The 14,871-nt window shown below is 38.9% G+C and overlaps 1 protein-coding gene across 10 annotated transcripts in view; it reads left to right on the forward strand.

Annotated features, from left to right (window-relative positions):
- The window catches only part of tbc1d32 (TBC1 domain family, member 32), an 89,865-nt gene that overhangs the window by 37,272 nt on the left and 37,722 nt on the right, over positions 1–14,871 (forward strand). For 7 of the 10 annotated variants that reach the window (XM_013264987.3, XM_013264988.3, XM_013264983.3 and 4 more), the window contains 4 exons: positions 911–1,019; positions 4,327–4,426; positions 4,516–4,641; positions 11,301–11,384. In XM_013264987.3, coding sequence (XP_013120441.1) covers positions 911–1,019; positions 4,327–4,426; positions 4,516–4,641; positions 11,301–11,384 — 419 coding nt within the window. Of the gene's footprint in view, positions 1–910; positions 1,020–4,326; positions 4,427–4,515; positions 4,642–7,340; positions 8,407–11,300; positions 11,385–11,764; positions 12,276–14,871 lie in introns of those variants that run through there. The other 3 variants (XM_013264990.3, XM_013264989.3, XM_019346096.2) reach the window with 3 other exon arrangements.

Genomic DNA, 14,871 nt, shown 5'->3' on the forward strand with positions numbered 1-14,871 from the left:
GTCATCTAAATGTAACATTTTTGGCATTTCATCACTGACTTTTTTCTGTTGTAGTTCTTTTGCCTGTCTCGTTATTCATATTTTGCTTCTGACCTTTTCAATATGAATAACACCAGGATTCATCAATCATTTTATTTTACTACACTTCTTTTAGCCATGAGTGTGTGTGTGTGTGTGTGTGTGTGTGTGTGTGTGTGTTTGTGTGTGTGTGTGTGTGTGTGTGTGTGTATGTGTATATATCTACATATATTTTTGTGTTCTTAAAAATGTATGCAAATTCCATTTTGTCCCAAGCAGGCCCCCAGAAAGAGCACCATACAAGAGAACAGTCCTTTTTATTACTCATTTCAAGTCCAAATTGCTGCAGCTGTTAGAACTATCCAGCATGGCTGGCACCCTTCGATCCTGAAGTGCCTTTATAATTGGAATATTCTCTGATCTAATCTGAATTTCTAACTTGAAAACCCTGCTATCTTTTCTAACTTGCCTCACAGCAGCGTACAGTTTAAGTTATTGAGAGGCTTCAAACTCTGTGAAAAGTACTTCACAGGACTTGAATATCAAAAACGCATAGAGTGACTTCCAGTGTGGTTCCATTTTCATTTGAAGGGTAATCTTGCCTTGGAATGTTTTTTCTGTAATTGCACATGCCATGTGGGCATAATTGACCAAAAGTTGTACGTATGTATGTATGGATGGATGGATATATATGTTTTCTCTTTAGGTCATAACTAGGAATCACTATGGTATACAAACTACTGAAGATGCATGACATCAAGGCTGGTTTCCATGCTCATTGCTGATCTCTTCTTTAACCTCCCTTCAAAGAGGGGTTGCTAAACATCTTGGAACTTAACTTGATTTAATAAATGTCAGTAAAATAACCCCCAGTCTTCTCTGTTCTTCTCAGGAATATCATCATAGACAGTCTGTCAGTGGAGAGGAACCATGTGCTTGTTCGTGTTAGTGTCGTTGGAGGACCATCTGAGAGGAGGCTCCCTCCTCGAGACTTGCAAGAGGTGAGCTCTGCTTTGAATTGTACAGAATTAGTCATACTTTTCCACATGCTGATTGGACTGTTGCTGCCACTTAAAAACTTTTTTGTTTTTTGTTTTGTACAAATTAAAAGCGCAATTGGTTCTACAAAAGGGACATTCCCAGAAATCACTGTAGAATGTGAGGAGTGTTTCAGTTCAAGGGGCCACATGTAAAATCACACAAGATTTATTTATTTTTATTTATTTTAAAGGCTCAACTTAATGAAATAGCTAAGCTTCTATAGCTGTCATTAAAACATGGTCTAAAAATGATTCAGAAACACACTCATTTCCCACACAGGAGGAAGCTTACATTACTCACTGGCCCACTGGCCCTGGCTAACCCTTCTCACCAGCTTTTGTAGTCAGCTTCTGATTGCAGAGTGAAGTCAACAGGAAAAAAAGTTACAGTGGATTCAGGGAAAGAGAGGACCTACTGGGCCAGTAACACTGCTGTTGTTGGTTTTTTTTTTTTTATTGTTTCATAGGATCATCTTGTCCTTTTTTTTGTTTCACAGCCAGTAAACATGGACACCGCAGGACTCAAATACACAACCTGCAGCTAGGAGGTTACAGTTCAAAAAAGGCACACTTTAGTGGGCAACAAAGGTTTTGGTACACAGCAGATCAGACAGGGAAAAAACAGAAACAGGACCCAGGGAGAGCAGGCACAGTAACACTAAATGGCCCAGCAGCTTTGAGTATAAAAAAAACATAAGAATAATAACAAAGGGACAACATAAGCTGAGACTTGACTTGTTTTTATTTTTCCCTTCACCATTCCTCAAACTCAGTATTCCCTCTGGTCACAATCCGAGCAAAAACTCATCCCTCCACTTCTGTTCTGCACTTCTGCTACTCACAGTTTATTACAGATGAAGTGTCCTACTGATTACCATCAGAGCTTCAGTTGTTTGAAGCCTGCAGGTTTATTTGCTTATTTACTCAGCATATTTTGGGATAGAAATAAATTATTTAGGTGTTGTTTATGCTGAACTGAAAACAGGAACTAATTTATGCTGAGGTCAAGGAGAGGATATGAAAGATAATTTGGAAGAGGGGGAAGGTGTAAATTGTTTCCGTCATGTTTCACAGGTCTCTCTTATGCCCTTCCTCTGTTATTTGTAGAGAATATAAGAAATGGAAAGCTGTTAAATAAATTCTTAATTTGTGTGAAGTCTTCAAAACGAATAAAACAAGTTTTTTAGAGGCATGAAATGAAGTGATTCACTGTAAATGGTACAAGTCTATTACTCCAAATGTTTAGAGCGGAGCCCCCGTGCAGTATACTTTGTGTCCCGCTTCTTTAATGTAACAGCAGAGCTAGTCGTGTTATGTTGGGATGAGGAAGAGAATACCTGCCTAAAAACAGACACATACTGGCAGCAAAGTTACTTTATAAAGTGAGCAGAGAGGTTTGCAGTCAGACATCAGTATAAAAGCAAAACACTGAGCACAAAAGCCTCTGTGCAACTTTACTCAGCTGTGCACACATGCAGACATCTGCAACATCAAAAATCAACTATTTTCTTTTGTGTCTAGTATCGTATTACATAGCATAATGTTACATTAATTACAATGCAATGTAATTTAGGATTTTACAGAAACTATTTAATGCTGTGAGTCAAATTCCCAAAAAATCCAAAAAAAGCAATATCTGAAATTTTGCTTAAAAAACAAACAAACAAAACAATACAGTTGTATTGTGACAGCCCTCTGCCCTGCCTGCTGTGTGTGTCCGTCTGTATTGGTTTGCTGGTTCCTTTGGTTGGAGTTAATTAGCACAACTGGGAGCACCTGGTCAGTCTCCCTGGGGCATTTAAGAGGCTTTTGCTCTCTGTCCATCCACCCAGCACCGTGCTATTTTTTTTGGTTGGCTTTAGCCTGATTATTTTAGGTTTCACACTCACAACACCATACACCTACCATCCAAACACTCATCCATCTGTTGACACACTGAAAAAACTGACTAGACGCCTTATACAGTTAACTGTGATTGTTTATTTTTGGTTGATAAATTGTGCAGTTTTTAATGTGCCTCTCCCATTACTTATCATGGCTCATGAGCCGGACCATGACAGACACTCGGAGGAACCCTGTCTTGTACTTTTTAAGAAAGTGACTAGAGGTGCACTCAAATTGAATGACCATGAATTTAATGAAACCCAGCTTGGTAGTTTTTGTGTAACCTTGCTGGCCAACAAACAGGATTGAAAACTTACCTGTCCATCAGCTTGCTAATAATGTAGGACACAGAAATTTAAAGGCTCGCTTTGTTGCCTACAGTAACAGGAAGGTCTTGTGGGGTTTGTCTCTGTGCCTTCAAGTGCTCCTGTTTCCTGTCATATACCAAAAAAACCCCCCAAAAACATGTCATTTAGCACTTCAGGTTTGGCTGTAGCGGCAACTGTGATCCTGAATAGTTGTCTGTCTCTGTAATTGACTAGCCTGCCAATAGTGTAACCAGTTCCAGTATCATGCTGCTCACATATTCATTACAAGTTCTCAAGCTGCATAGATTGTGTGCCATTCCAACTTTTTCCAACATCTTCAGACAAGCACATCATTGAGTGGTAGACTCAAATACCCACAGGGATTATCATGAGTGGAGGGCACAGACAATTGGATAAAGAGGCCTGCTTTCTAAACTTCATTAACATTTAGAGCATATTATTTTGGCAAGTCACATGCTGAGTTATGACCCAAAAGTTATGGTTCTTCAGAAATAAGTAATGAGAAAAATAATGAATGCGGCACTAAATGGCAGTGGCTTATACAAATAAAGAAATAAATGAAGGAGGAAAAGAGGGGGGAAAAAACAAAGAGAGGGGGAAATAAGTGATGGCACATAAATATAAACAACCATTTTATGAACTGCTACCAGCTCAGAGCAAAACAATTGTTCAGTAATGAATTCATCAACACTGTTTAACTGCACTACACTATTCATAATTTCCCGTGTTTCAGAAATACTGTCACCATACATTATCATCAGAAAGATTTAGTACATTCCATTGAATTACAAACAAATGCTAGCAGTCCTGCATAATAATGTGTCAAAAATTCAGAAAAACAGCCCTAAAAGCTGTTTAGTCAGAATAAGACAAAGAGAATAAATGGAACTAACGTGACTCATGCAAGTCTGAAAAGGACTTGCAGTGTTATTCACCACAGCTTAATATGTTTTTGTTATCATGACATTGTAACCGTGTGGATTTAAGCGTAACGTATTAAACATTGTAATACGTGGGCATCAGGTTTTGCTTTTTTTTTAATCTGCTTGCTCTAGGGAGAAGGAGAACATCCTTACCCCTGGCCCTGGTTTTCATGCTATCCCGTACCTCGCTGCTACACTTTGGATCCACCAGACATCCTACATACCTCACCGGGTAGGAGGAACATTGATGAACTCACTAATAATATCTTAGTTTAATTGTGATTTTTTTTTTTTCACCTCTGGTCCTTTGTCTGTCTTCAGACTCCGAGATTAGTGCGTTTCTGTCTTCATGGAAAGACCCAAAGAATGACGGAAGCTGGATGGAAGCCTGCCGAACGCTGTACTGTAAAGTCATGGCGTCAAAACCCAGCGTGTTAACTGGAAAGGGTAAGCTGCTGGCTCTCTGGGTTTCTGTTTTTCTCACATCTAGTTAGACGCATTCACATTTCTAATACACTACATTGCCCCCTGTGTTGATTGTAGAAGAGGTGCTCTCGCAGCAGTTAAAAAAAGTGCAAATTATCTTTTTAAACTAAAAATGTTTCTCTTAAAGTGTGAGAGAAATTAAAAAAAACAAAAGCATAGAAAAGCTAACTGAAGGGTCATGAAGAGTACTTCACAAACTGTGCTGGGTATGACTGAGCGTTACTGCTTGAGGATTGGTGATAATGTATTTCACGCTGTTTCATTTCAGACAACAGTATCAGAAAGGAGACTAACGTGGATTTTAGAAAGAAATGGCTAGTGGTAACAGTCACAGCAATTACAACATGTAACAACTACTGATTTCAGAAATACCTGTGAAGAAGAATTAATGTCATTTTTGAACTATTTTTTACCTACAGCTTAATTCACCTTCAGTGTACCTGCTCCATTTGCTTGAGCTAATTTTCTTTGCCTCCAGGAATGTAGAGAATGACAGATTTCAGTATAATTTCTGTGTAAATTTGACTGCCACATCAGATTTGCAATTTAAAGAATCTTTAAAAAAAAAAAAAATGACTGTTGTTGTTACTTAGTTTCTCCTTAAGGAAAAATTATTTGACCAAAAAGATGAAAAATGCAGGATTTAAATTATAGGAGTCAAACATTAAGACAAATGCATGAATTAACACTGTGCACCCCATGGAGGATTTTTTGTTTTGTCTGAGAGAGCACCAGAGTAGTTTATATCTAGGAACACAAGGAAGAAAAGAGTGTGAAAAGCTGGTGGAGTGGATGGTTTGATTGTGAGTGTTTTGTGGCTCAGGGATGAGGGGACACATTTAAATTGTAGATGGGAATACCAATGAGCTTACTGGCTGAAAAAGTTAACTTTAAGTTTGTTCTCAGTGGTTCAACTATAAGCATGTACAAATAGGCAAAAACTGAAAAAACTGCTCAACAATGCTTCAGTACCGAAGAAGATGGTTGGTGCTTTAGTTTACAGATAACTGTGTGTCTCTGTTAACAGACAACGCTTCTAAGTGTGACTGGTATGTCTACGATTTCAGTATTTGAGATGTTAAGATGGAGAAAGTGAGACACAGAATAATAGGGGGAGAAAGTCATTTTGCGTTAACTGACGAGTGCAGGGTGCACGTGTCTTCCCCGTATTTTAAGCCAAGAGTAGTTGTAATTTATCGTTTGTAGTGAGAAATGGAGTACATAGCCCTGTGGGAGTGAGAATAATGGTGGGTGACAGTGAATTGTCAACTTTAACTGCTTGTGCTCTGCTGGAGAGGAAGTTATGGACCCAGTGGTGCTGCAGTTAGTTGATTACTTAATGGCATGGATTGATGGTAGGAGTAAAGTTTATGTATGCATCTTGAAAGGTGAGCACTTACACCTTCTAATCACATTCAAATAAGCTCTATTGGCTTTCACATAAGCCATATTGTCACAAATATTTATGTTTCTTTAATGCCAAGGAGAGTTTGGGCAAGAACATTTTAAGCCTCCTGAAATGCTTCATAGATAAATCGAATTCAACTAAGACTAAAGAAGTGACTTGATTTGGTGTTTGCTGTTTTATAGTAACAGATCTGGTTGACTGACAGAGTGATTAAGTGACTGTAAATAACACATAAAGTGTGAGTGTAAAATAGTTGTTTAGTAACACCACCAAGAGAGAAAGAGAGAAACCTAAAAATGTCTGATCTAAGGGATTATTTAAATAAAATAAAAGTGTTATTCTCTTTCCACTGTCCTGCATCTGTGTGATGCAGTTATTCTGAATCCAGTACCTATATAAATGGGAGAGCTAAAACTAATTTCACTGGTCACTGGGACACGACTAAAGCTCCATGTATAGAATCAAGAGTCAAATCTAATAAAAAAGTACTTCAAAGGTTTGGTGACTTTGCCCAAAATAAGGTTTAAAGGGACTTTTTCCCTGTAAATTGTGCTTCTATATGTTTATAGCTTCATTATCAGAGTATTTTCGGAGCAGGGGCAGGACCGCATCTTTAGTGTTTAAGAATTCTTCTATAGTCGTACTATACTACTGGATACTGGATGCCTGTGCTGGCATTTCTCCTGCGGTGTTGCTATCAGTGTGTGAAGAGTGGGAGAAGAGGGTTGCATTAACAATCTAACACAATGGGCAGCACACTGAACACATTTTATAAGTGGTCAGAAACTTGTAAATAACTCATGAAAGAATAAAGTTACGTTGAAACCAAGCACACCATTGTTTTTCTTGTGACATTACCAATAAGTTGGATGTGTCACATGGCCCTCTTCCTATTGAAAAAACAAAAGTTGTATCCAAGATGGCCGACTTCTAAATGGCCACCATGGTCACCACCCATCTTGAGGAGTTTTCCCCCTCACATATACTAATGTGCCACAAACAGGACTTTGATATCACCAACCATTCCCATTTTATTACGGTGTATCCATATAAATGGCCCACCCTGTACATCCACTAGCAAGGAGCTCAACCCCCAGTGCAAATGAAAAATGTTGATTGATAATGAAGCAAGTATGAACAAACAGTTTAACTGTGTTAATTTGCCAGACTAGCACAGTTAAATTACTTTAAAATCATCTTTATCCTTTGTTTTTTCTCACTGGTGTGTTTCATTTCATCAACTTTTTTACAGGACTCTGTGCAGCAATACGAAAGACTAAGTACATCCTTCCTGCTTCCATAGGAATTAAGAGGACAAGCAGCAATCTGACGCTGCTAATCAGATTTCATTTGATTAGCTGATCATCAACAGGTCTAAACACCTCACTAAAAGCAGAAATTTGGGCAGTTTACTGGTCTGAAGCATTTAGTTAGCATGTACGTGTTCCAGCAAATTCACCCCAAGGTCAGACCCACTCTAGAAATGTGGTCTGAACAACGCTCAGGAAAAAAAAAGGAAGAGGAACATCTCAGAACCTACAGGCCTCATTTAATGTAGCAGAATCATGAATGTTAAAGTTCATGACAGTACAACTGGAACAAAACAAGTATGGCTTATTTAGAACGGTTGCCTCTTCCCTCTAAAAAGACCTTGACAGTACAACTTAGTGTTGCAAGTTATATTTGAGCAAACCACAAGGCTTCTGTAACAATGTCCTTTGGACAGTTAACACAAGAGTAGAGATGTTTAGTTGCATATCAGCACAAACTTCTCATACCAGCTGGTGGTGGAGGGGCAATGATTTAGGCTTATTTTGCTGCCACACGACTTGGGAAACTTGCAGTCATTGAATTGACCACAAACTCAGTGTATCAGAGTATTCTAGAGTCAAATCTTAAGCGTTTTCTTCAACAGCTGAAACTGAGTCATGCAATTGGATAATCATCCCAAGCACAGCAGCAAATCTACAACAGAGTGGCCAAAAAAGAAAAGAAGCCAGGTGTTGGACGGGCCAAGGCAAAGTCCAGATCTTAACCTTATGGAAATGCTGTGGATCGATCTCAAGGGAGCTGCACATTAAAGAATGCCTGTAAACCGCAATGAAGTGGAGCAAAGCTGTAAGAAACACTGGCTCAAAGTTCCTCCACAATAATGTCTATGTGACTGATAAAGTCACACAGAAAACAATTATTTCATGTTATTGCTGCTAAAGGTGTTTCTACAAGCTGGTGAATCATGGGGTGTACTTAGTTTTTCACAGGACTGCAGTGCTATGAAAATATGACTACATAAACATTGATGATCCAGATTCAGGAGGGAGACCACCTCTGTGTGTTGGATGCACAAGGTCAAATAAATAATCTTTCTTATTGACTTGACAGGTGTAATATATGCTAAATATATTAACAGTGAAAAGACCAAAAAAATCCAGATGACACAATCTGAAAGTTTTCAGGGTTTTTTCTTTAGCCTCCTTTTCTCCTGATTGCTTTTATTGAAATTCAGGTGCACTTCACACTTTTCCTCACCAAGATTACATAAACCTGATGTCCATGAACCTTTTAAGACTCATCATCAATGTCGTTGACAGCCACTGTGAAATTGCACCTACGCCTACTTTTCCTATGTAGGAGTAAATAGCTGTGATTCAACGAAGACAAAAATACATTCAAATGAAGGAGGGCTGACAATCTTGTCATTAATGCATGTACTGCACAGTGATTGCCTCCTTTCATCAGTACACTGTTGAAGCCTGTAAAAGCAACTACTCCACAGCTCATTTGAGGCTTTTCACTGGAAGACCACGATCAAGATTTATTATCATTTAGGCTTCTCTTTGCTGTCGAAGTGCTATTTCATGTGTCACATCATTAACCACGTACAACCTGGTATTTCATTTCTCGAGAAACATTCAGTGAAGGAAATGTTTTATCTTTTATGAACTGACTACTAAATGAAACTGATTTCCTGGGAAGTTTATTCAACAGTTACTTGCGTCTATTTCTGAATATGAAGACACTGTGATTATCACTTGTCTTTGACAAGCTTCTATTCAGCTGGAAGATGATATTGATTATGCTATCTCTTGGTCGAAACACTTACAATTAGAACTGTTTCATGTTCAATACCTTACTATCTTGTCAGCTTATCGATTCCCTAATTGGTTTTCCTCAGCAGCATATCAATGAAATGCATTCACTCGTGCTCAGAGTTACTGAGCTGCGGAGTGAATAGGAGGTTTGATCAGCCCTTTTAGTCTTCTCTGAATTGGCAGCTTGTGAAATGATTGGAAGGCTGTGCCACTGTGTTTACAAAACACCTTACACTTAGTTCACATATTTAGTAGTATAACAAAAACATACTTTTATTTACCTTTTTTGAAACATTTTATACCAAGACACAAACAGAAAAAGAATGGACAGTGGGTGGAAAAATGTTAATCAAAGGTAGCTAGTGTGAAATATGAGCCATCCAATCAAACAAATGTCACACAGCAGCAGGAAACGGCCCAAGAGACTAAAACCCATCCAGGAATTTCAAGGAAGCTGTAATACCTACCTTTCCCAAATCCAATGAATCCAGAAACAAAAATAGTGGCAGCTGCCAGTGTTAGATACATGTATACATGTCGACTTGTTTTCAAGTTATCATATTCACAGAATTTTTTTTTTTAGAAAACTTGACCTCTGACCTTGAGGTTTTGAGATTTCAACTCATCCAAGATTTTAAGTAGTTGCACCTATGGTATCAATATGGAAAATCCTACATCGCCTCATTGTTGAGTTATCACATTCACAAGATTTTCAGAAAACTTGAACTCTGACCTTGAGGTCAAAGAGACTGCAGTTCGAACTCGTCATAGACTTTAAGTAGATGTACCTATGGTATGAATGTATAAATTCTAGGTGACTGTGTTCTCAAGGTATCACATTCACAAGATTTTCAGAAAACTTGACCTCTGACCTTGAGGTTGATATTGAATTTTATCATTATTGTTAATGTTAAAAGTTTGTGAACGTTCTCATATTCATAAACTTGCTTGTCCACACCGCCCACCTGCCCAACTGCCTTTTATGGCTGAGTTGTAAAAACTATATTTGATTTGAATTCGGTCAACATCCTCTACAAGGTTATGGTCCTGTGCACCTCTGGATGACTTCCAGTGCTTTAGCCAATCTCACTTTGACTGCTTGCATTTCTGCACATGCACGTTCACCTCGGATGGCAAACCTACGCAGAGCATCAGCTTTTAAACTGACTTGACTTCATGTCAAGGGTCATGACTGGTGGTGGGTTTTGGGTCGAACAGGAGTTTACAGTGCAGGATTATGCAGTGTCAAAGTTGGCACATCAGATCAGCAATGTGTAGCATACTAATCTTTGACTTTCACAAGGTCGTGCACCATGAATTTGTCCCTCTGTGTCAGCCTGTAAATGCTTCTACTGTGACATCCTGAGGCATCTGAGGCTGAGCATTTGGCAGAAATCGCCTGACGTGTGATGCGTGCTGTAGTGTGCCAGCACAAAGCGCATTGAAAAGACAGGAGTTCCTTTGCCACAAAACAGACTAAAACAAACCAGTCTATTCATTTGGGCTACTACGAGTTAAAACAATAGGTTAAACTCTTTGGCCTGTAGAAGGTTGGTTTTGTATCACCTTTATTTACTGTTTCTTCCTACCTCACCATCCTCTTCCTCTCTTATTTCCACAATTAGATCTTCAGTGACTGTGGGTGGTTCTTCTTTACACAGACGTGTGAAATGACACTAAAAGCCATGCTGACACAGTTTACTGAGTGACAGTCAGGGCCAGTGAATCCACAGTTGATACAAGATGTACATTTTTTGTATTGTATTACAGTGCATGTAATTTTTTCACTGAGCTATAATTTCTTTTGTCAGAGACCTGCTTATCCTAGATGTGAAGCAGGTTTGGTTTTAAACTTCTTTTATATATTATCTTTTATTAGTATTTATAATGCTAATGACTTTATGCCAGCTGAGCACACTGTATGTCTTACTTGGAAAGTATCTGTCCAATCCACTTACAGCTGCTTAATAGCATAGAAAACAGGATGGAACCAACAGTCTAAAAATAGTTGAAATAAAGCAGCTGACATTTGAATTTTTAAATTGGATTTCCTTTGAACGCAATATTTAATGCAGACCTGCTATCTTATGATTTTGTATGTGCCTGCCTTTTCTCCTCAGTGCTGGCTGACCTTCTGGAGAAAGTTGTGGCCCATCTATCCAATTCTGCCTCAGAGTGCTTCTTCTCTCCAGCTCGGTACAAAGGTCAGTAAGAAGAGCAACACCCCCCCACCCCCCAACACACACACACACACACACACACACACACACACACACACACACACACACACACACACACACCAAACCCTCCATTCTTACAATTTAGTCAAGGAAAATAACTAAAGGGCACTTTGTGGATCAGTGAAGACAGACATACGGTACAGGGGACGCAAAACTAACCTCTGTGCTCTGCTCTGTTTACTTTATTTCTGGGTTATGAAAAGTATGTAAAGGTACATGTTGGTTATACTCCAAAGCATATACAGTACACACTGTGTATAAATGTTTTAACACCTAATTTTAGTGCAGTGTATTTCATGCCAGTTTGAACTTGACACTTTGTTTTCTGTTGTGGGTTGTTATAGCCTTCTACTCTAGTCGCTTCTGAAAGGGCCTGTTGGCTCAGTCAGCTGAACTTGAAGCCTGCTCGCGCTTCAATGTGGAGATGTGGAGACCCTGGCGATTAAACTAGCCCTGAGGATAGGAACCAAAGCTGGTGATATAACAACTGTGTATAGATGGTATAACAGCACCGTCGGTCTTTTGTAACCAGACGTGACAAAAAAAATACATCACTTTTTTGTCATGTCTGGTTACAAAAGACCAAGATCTGATTGTTCAACTAAAGAAAACACACAAAACACAAATGATGATGAGATTGTATGTCTACTTTGGGAGTCATAAACATCATTAGACCAGTGCACATATTGTCTCTAAAACACTTGGGTGGAGAGATGAGGAAACCTATCAGTGCTCTGTCTTGGTTGTTGAGTTAACTAATGTGGAAATAAAATTTATCCAGCAGTAAACCTGAGTTTGCGGTGAGGGAAGCATCTTGTACAGTACAGCACTTTCCAGCAAATAAAACATTTGTATTTTAAAATGACCTTCAGTGTGTTTTTGTCGTTGCCGCACTAATCAACCACTCACTACTAACTGCAATGGTAGTTTATTGGGTTGGAAAGTGTGACGACCCTCGCCACCTGGTCTGCCTTCTTGCTGGAGAGCTGCTGTGGCTCATTTCCATCAGTGGCACTGGCAATACCTGGGCCCATTCTGTCAGTGCACTATAAAAGCCCTCAGAACCCAACTGTGTAGTGGCTCTCCTCCCTGAGACACATTCTGGATTTTAGTTTGAGTTTTTGCTCTAAACAGCATTGTGTACACAGTCTCTTCAAGCATGCACTCACTTAAACCACTGATTATACTGACTACACACATCATGGTTAGTTTAGGTTCTTCTCTTGTTTCTTTAATTTAAAATAAATAGTCTTTTTAATTGGCATTTGTGTGTGCATCTCCTGTTTTGTCATGGTTGTATGTCCCGGTTCGTGACAGGGTGCATGAGCTCATCTGGTGGGAGTGTAATACTGTAGTATGTCAGGCTTAAAAATGTGGTTTTCATGATGGGAGGAGTGTAGAATAAGTGTAAATAAAACAGTTTGGAGTTGGAATATTTCCAGACAACAGACTAAACATTATATTTTAAGAAACTCCAAATTTTGTACTTGTCACAGGGTCTGAGTTGGAAAGCTTTGTCCCTGAGATAGTTGAAAAACCCCAGTTGGGTAAAGCGTTGGGTTTTTTTGTTAACAGACTTGCTTATCTATTTAGTTGGTGTTATTTTTTCATCTGAATTTTTTAGTGCAATTAGCACTTTCGGTACTAATCCATAGCAGTGTGTTGTATTTTTCCCATTGTCTGTGTGTAAAATACATATGTAAGCGTGGATTAAACAAAGGATCCTACACCCCAAGCTGGAAGGCAGGATAAAAAGAGAAATCCCTGGAAACAATTCTTGCTGCCCTTAAGAGCAGCTTTTTCCACCACATGCTAAAACGTGTTATGTTTGTCAAATCGAATGAGTGAATGATTTTAGCAGGTTGGAGTATTTGGTAGCCAGTGGGCTAAACAAGCTGACTGATGACAGTCAAAAAGGCACAATGCTATTAAGTAAATGCCGCAACATCTTTCTACCTGGAAAGTTTCCCAAAGGTAATGTGCAATAAGTATCCAATTAGCATATTTATTTGTCCCAGTTTACATGTTTTTTATAAAATCAAGTTAAGTCAAATCATAGTTCAATCATGACCTTCACCTCAAAGACACATTGCACAAGTTGTACTAAGTTTAACATCATGTTTACCATATTAATTGGTGGAAGGATATCAGTTTGAATTTCATCAGTGACTGTATGGCTCTGCTGAAATAATGCAATCATCTGGCACTTAGTAAACATTGGTATAATTATAATAGTGTGTCATTTGTTCAAGCACTCGAAACAAGTGCAGAGAAAGTGTCAAGCACAAGGTTAGTGTGCTTATGCAAAGCAAAAGGTAAGATGTAACACTAACACAAAAAACAGTGAATAATGTTAAATGTACCAGTAGAGAGGGTTAATTGGTTGATAGCTTCTCCAAGAATCAGCAATTTAAAATTAAACAGAGTTCCAGTTCTATAGAAATTAGGGTGTGGGGAAAATGCATGCATGGCTCACGCACTCAATATAAATTAAAAACAAGCAGCTGTTCATTACGGATGCAGATTTACCACATTTCTGGTTTGCACTATTCATTGTTTTTTTTTTTTTTTTTAACTCACTCTGCCATTGTTTTGCACGGGTTAGAGGTTTTAATTAAGATGCAATTAGTTCAGACAGGCCACAAGTCAGTGATTCCCAGCTGATCAGCTTATGGTTTTGCTGATACCCTTCGTTGAATATTTGGCCAAGTCTCATATATGGTGCACTATTTAAGCTGCTTTTGTCAACCCACAGTTGCTGTGCATCTACAAGCCAGCCTGCAGTGCACTCATGTGCGCTCCTCCTTTTTATTCTCTGCATGACCCTGTCATTGCTATTGTCTGTGCTGGCTCTCGCTGCTGCTCCCCTGCCTTATTCCTTGCCTGTACATGAATGGAAGGGTGGGGAGGTACTATATCAATCGTTGTGGAGACATTTCGGCCCATTCTTCTTTACGACATTGCTTTAGGTTGATTGAGGTTAGCAGCTATATGTTTTTATGCAGCTCTCTCCTAACAAAGCATTTCAGTGGGGTTGGGGTCTGGACATTGACCGGTCCATTGCATAACCTTAATTCTTTTCTTTTTCAGTCATTGTAGATTTGCTGTTGCTGTGCTTGGGTCATTGTTGCTGTTGCACAACCAAATTTCAGACATCTGAGGGATAAATGGGCTTTTGCACCACCGTGCTTGAGAGCATGTCTTTTTTTTGACCTTTGAACTTTTTTTTAACATTTAACATGCTAACTGATGCCTGTAGAGTCTCTTGGATTTTGTTTTTGACATCCACTCCCAGGAAAATCATAGCACTGTATTAACACAGCTGAACGCTCTAGACCAACAAACTGCCAAAACGTTTGCTTTACAGAGGTGTTCACACTTAATCAAGTGCATTTGATTAGCAGCACCTGGGTGCTGTTTACACTCCTAATTCCAATGAAAGCAGTAACAA

The sequence above is a fragment of the Oreochromis niloticus genome, linkage group LG15 (genome assembly GCF_001858045.2).
Source record: "Oreochromis niloticus isolate F11D_XX linkage group LG15, O_niloticus_UMD_NMBU, whole genome shotgun sequence".
In the NCBI taxonomy this organism is placed as follows: domain Eukaryota; kingdom Metazoa; phylum Chordata; class Actinopteri; order Cichliformes; family Cichlidae; genus Oreochromis; species Oreochromis niloticus.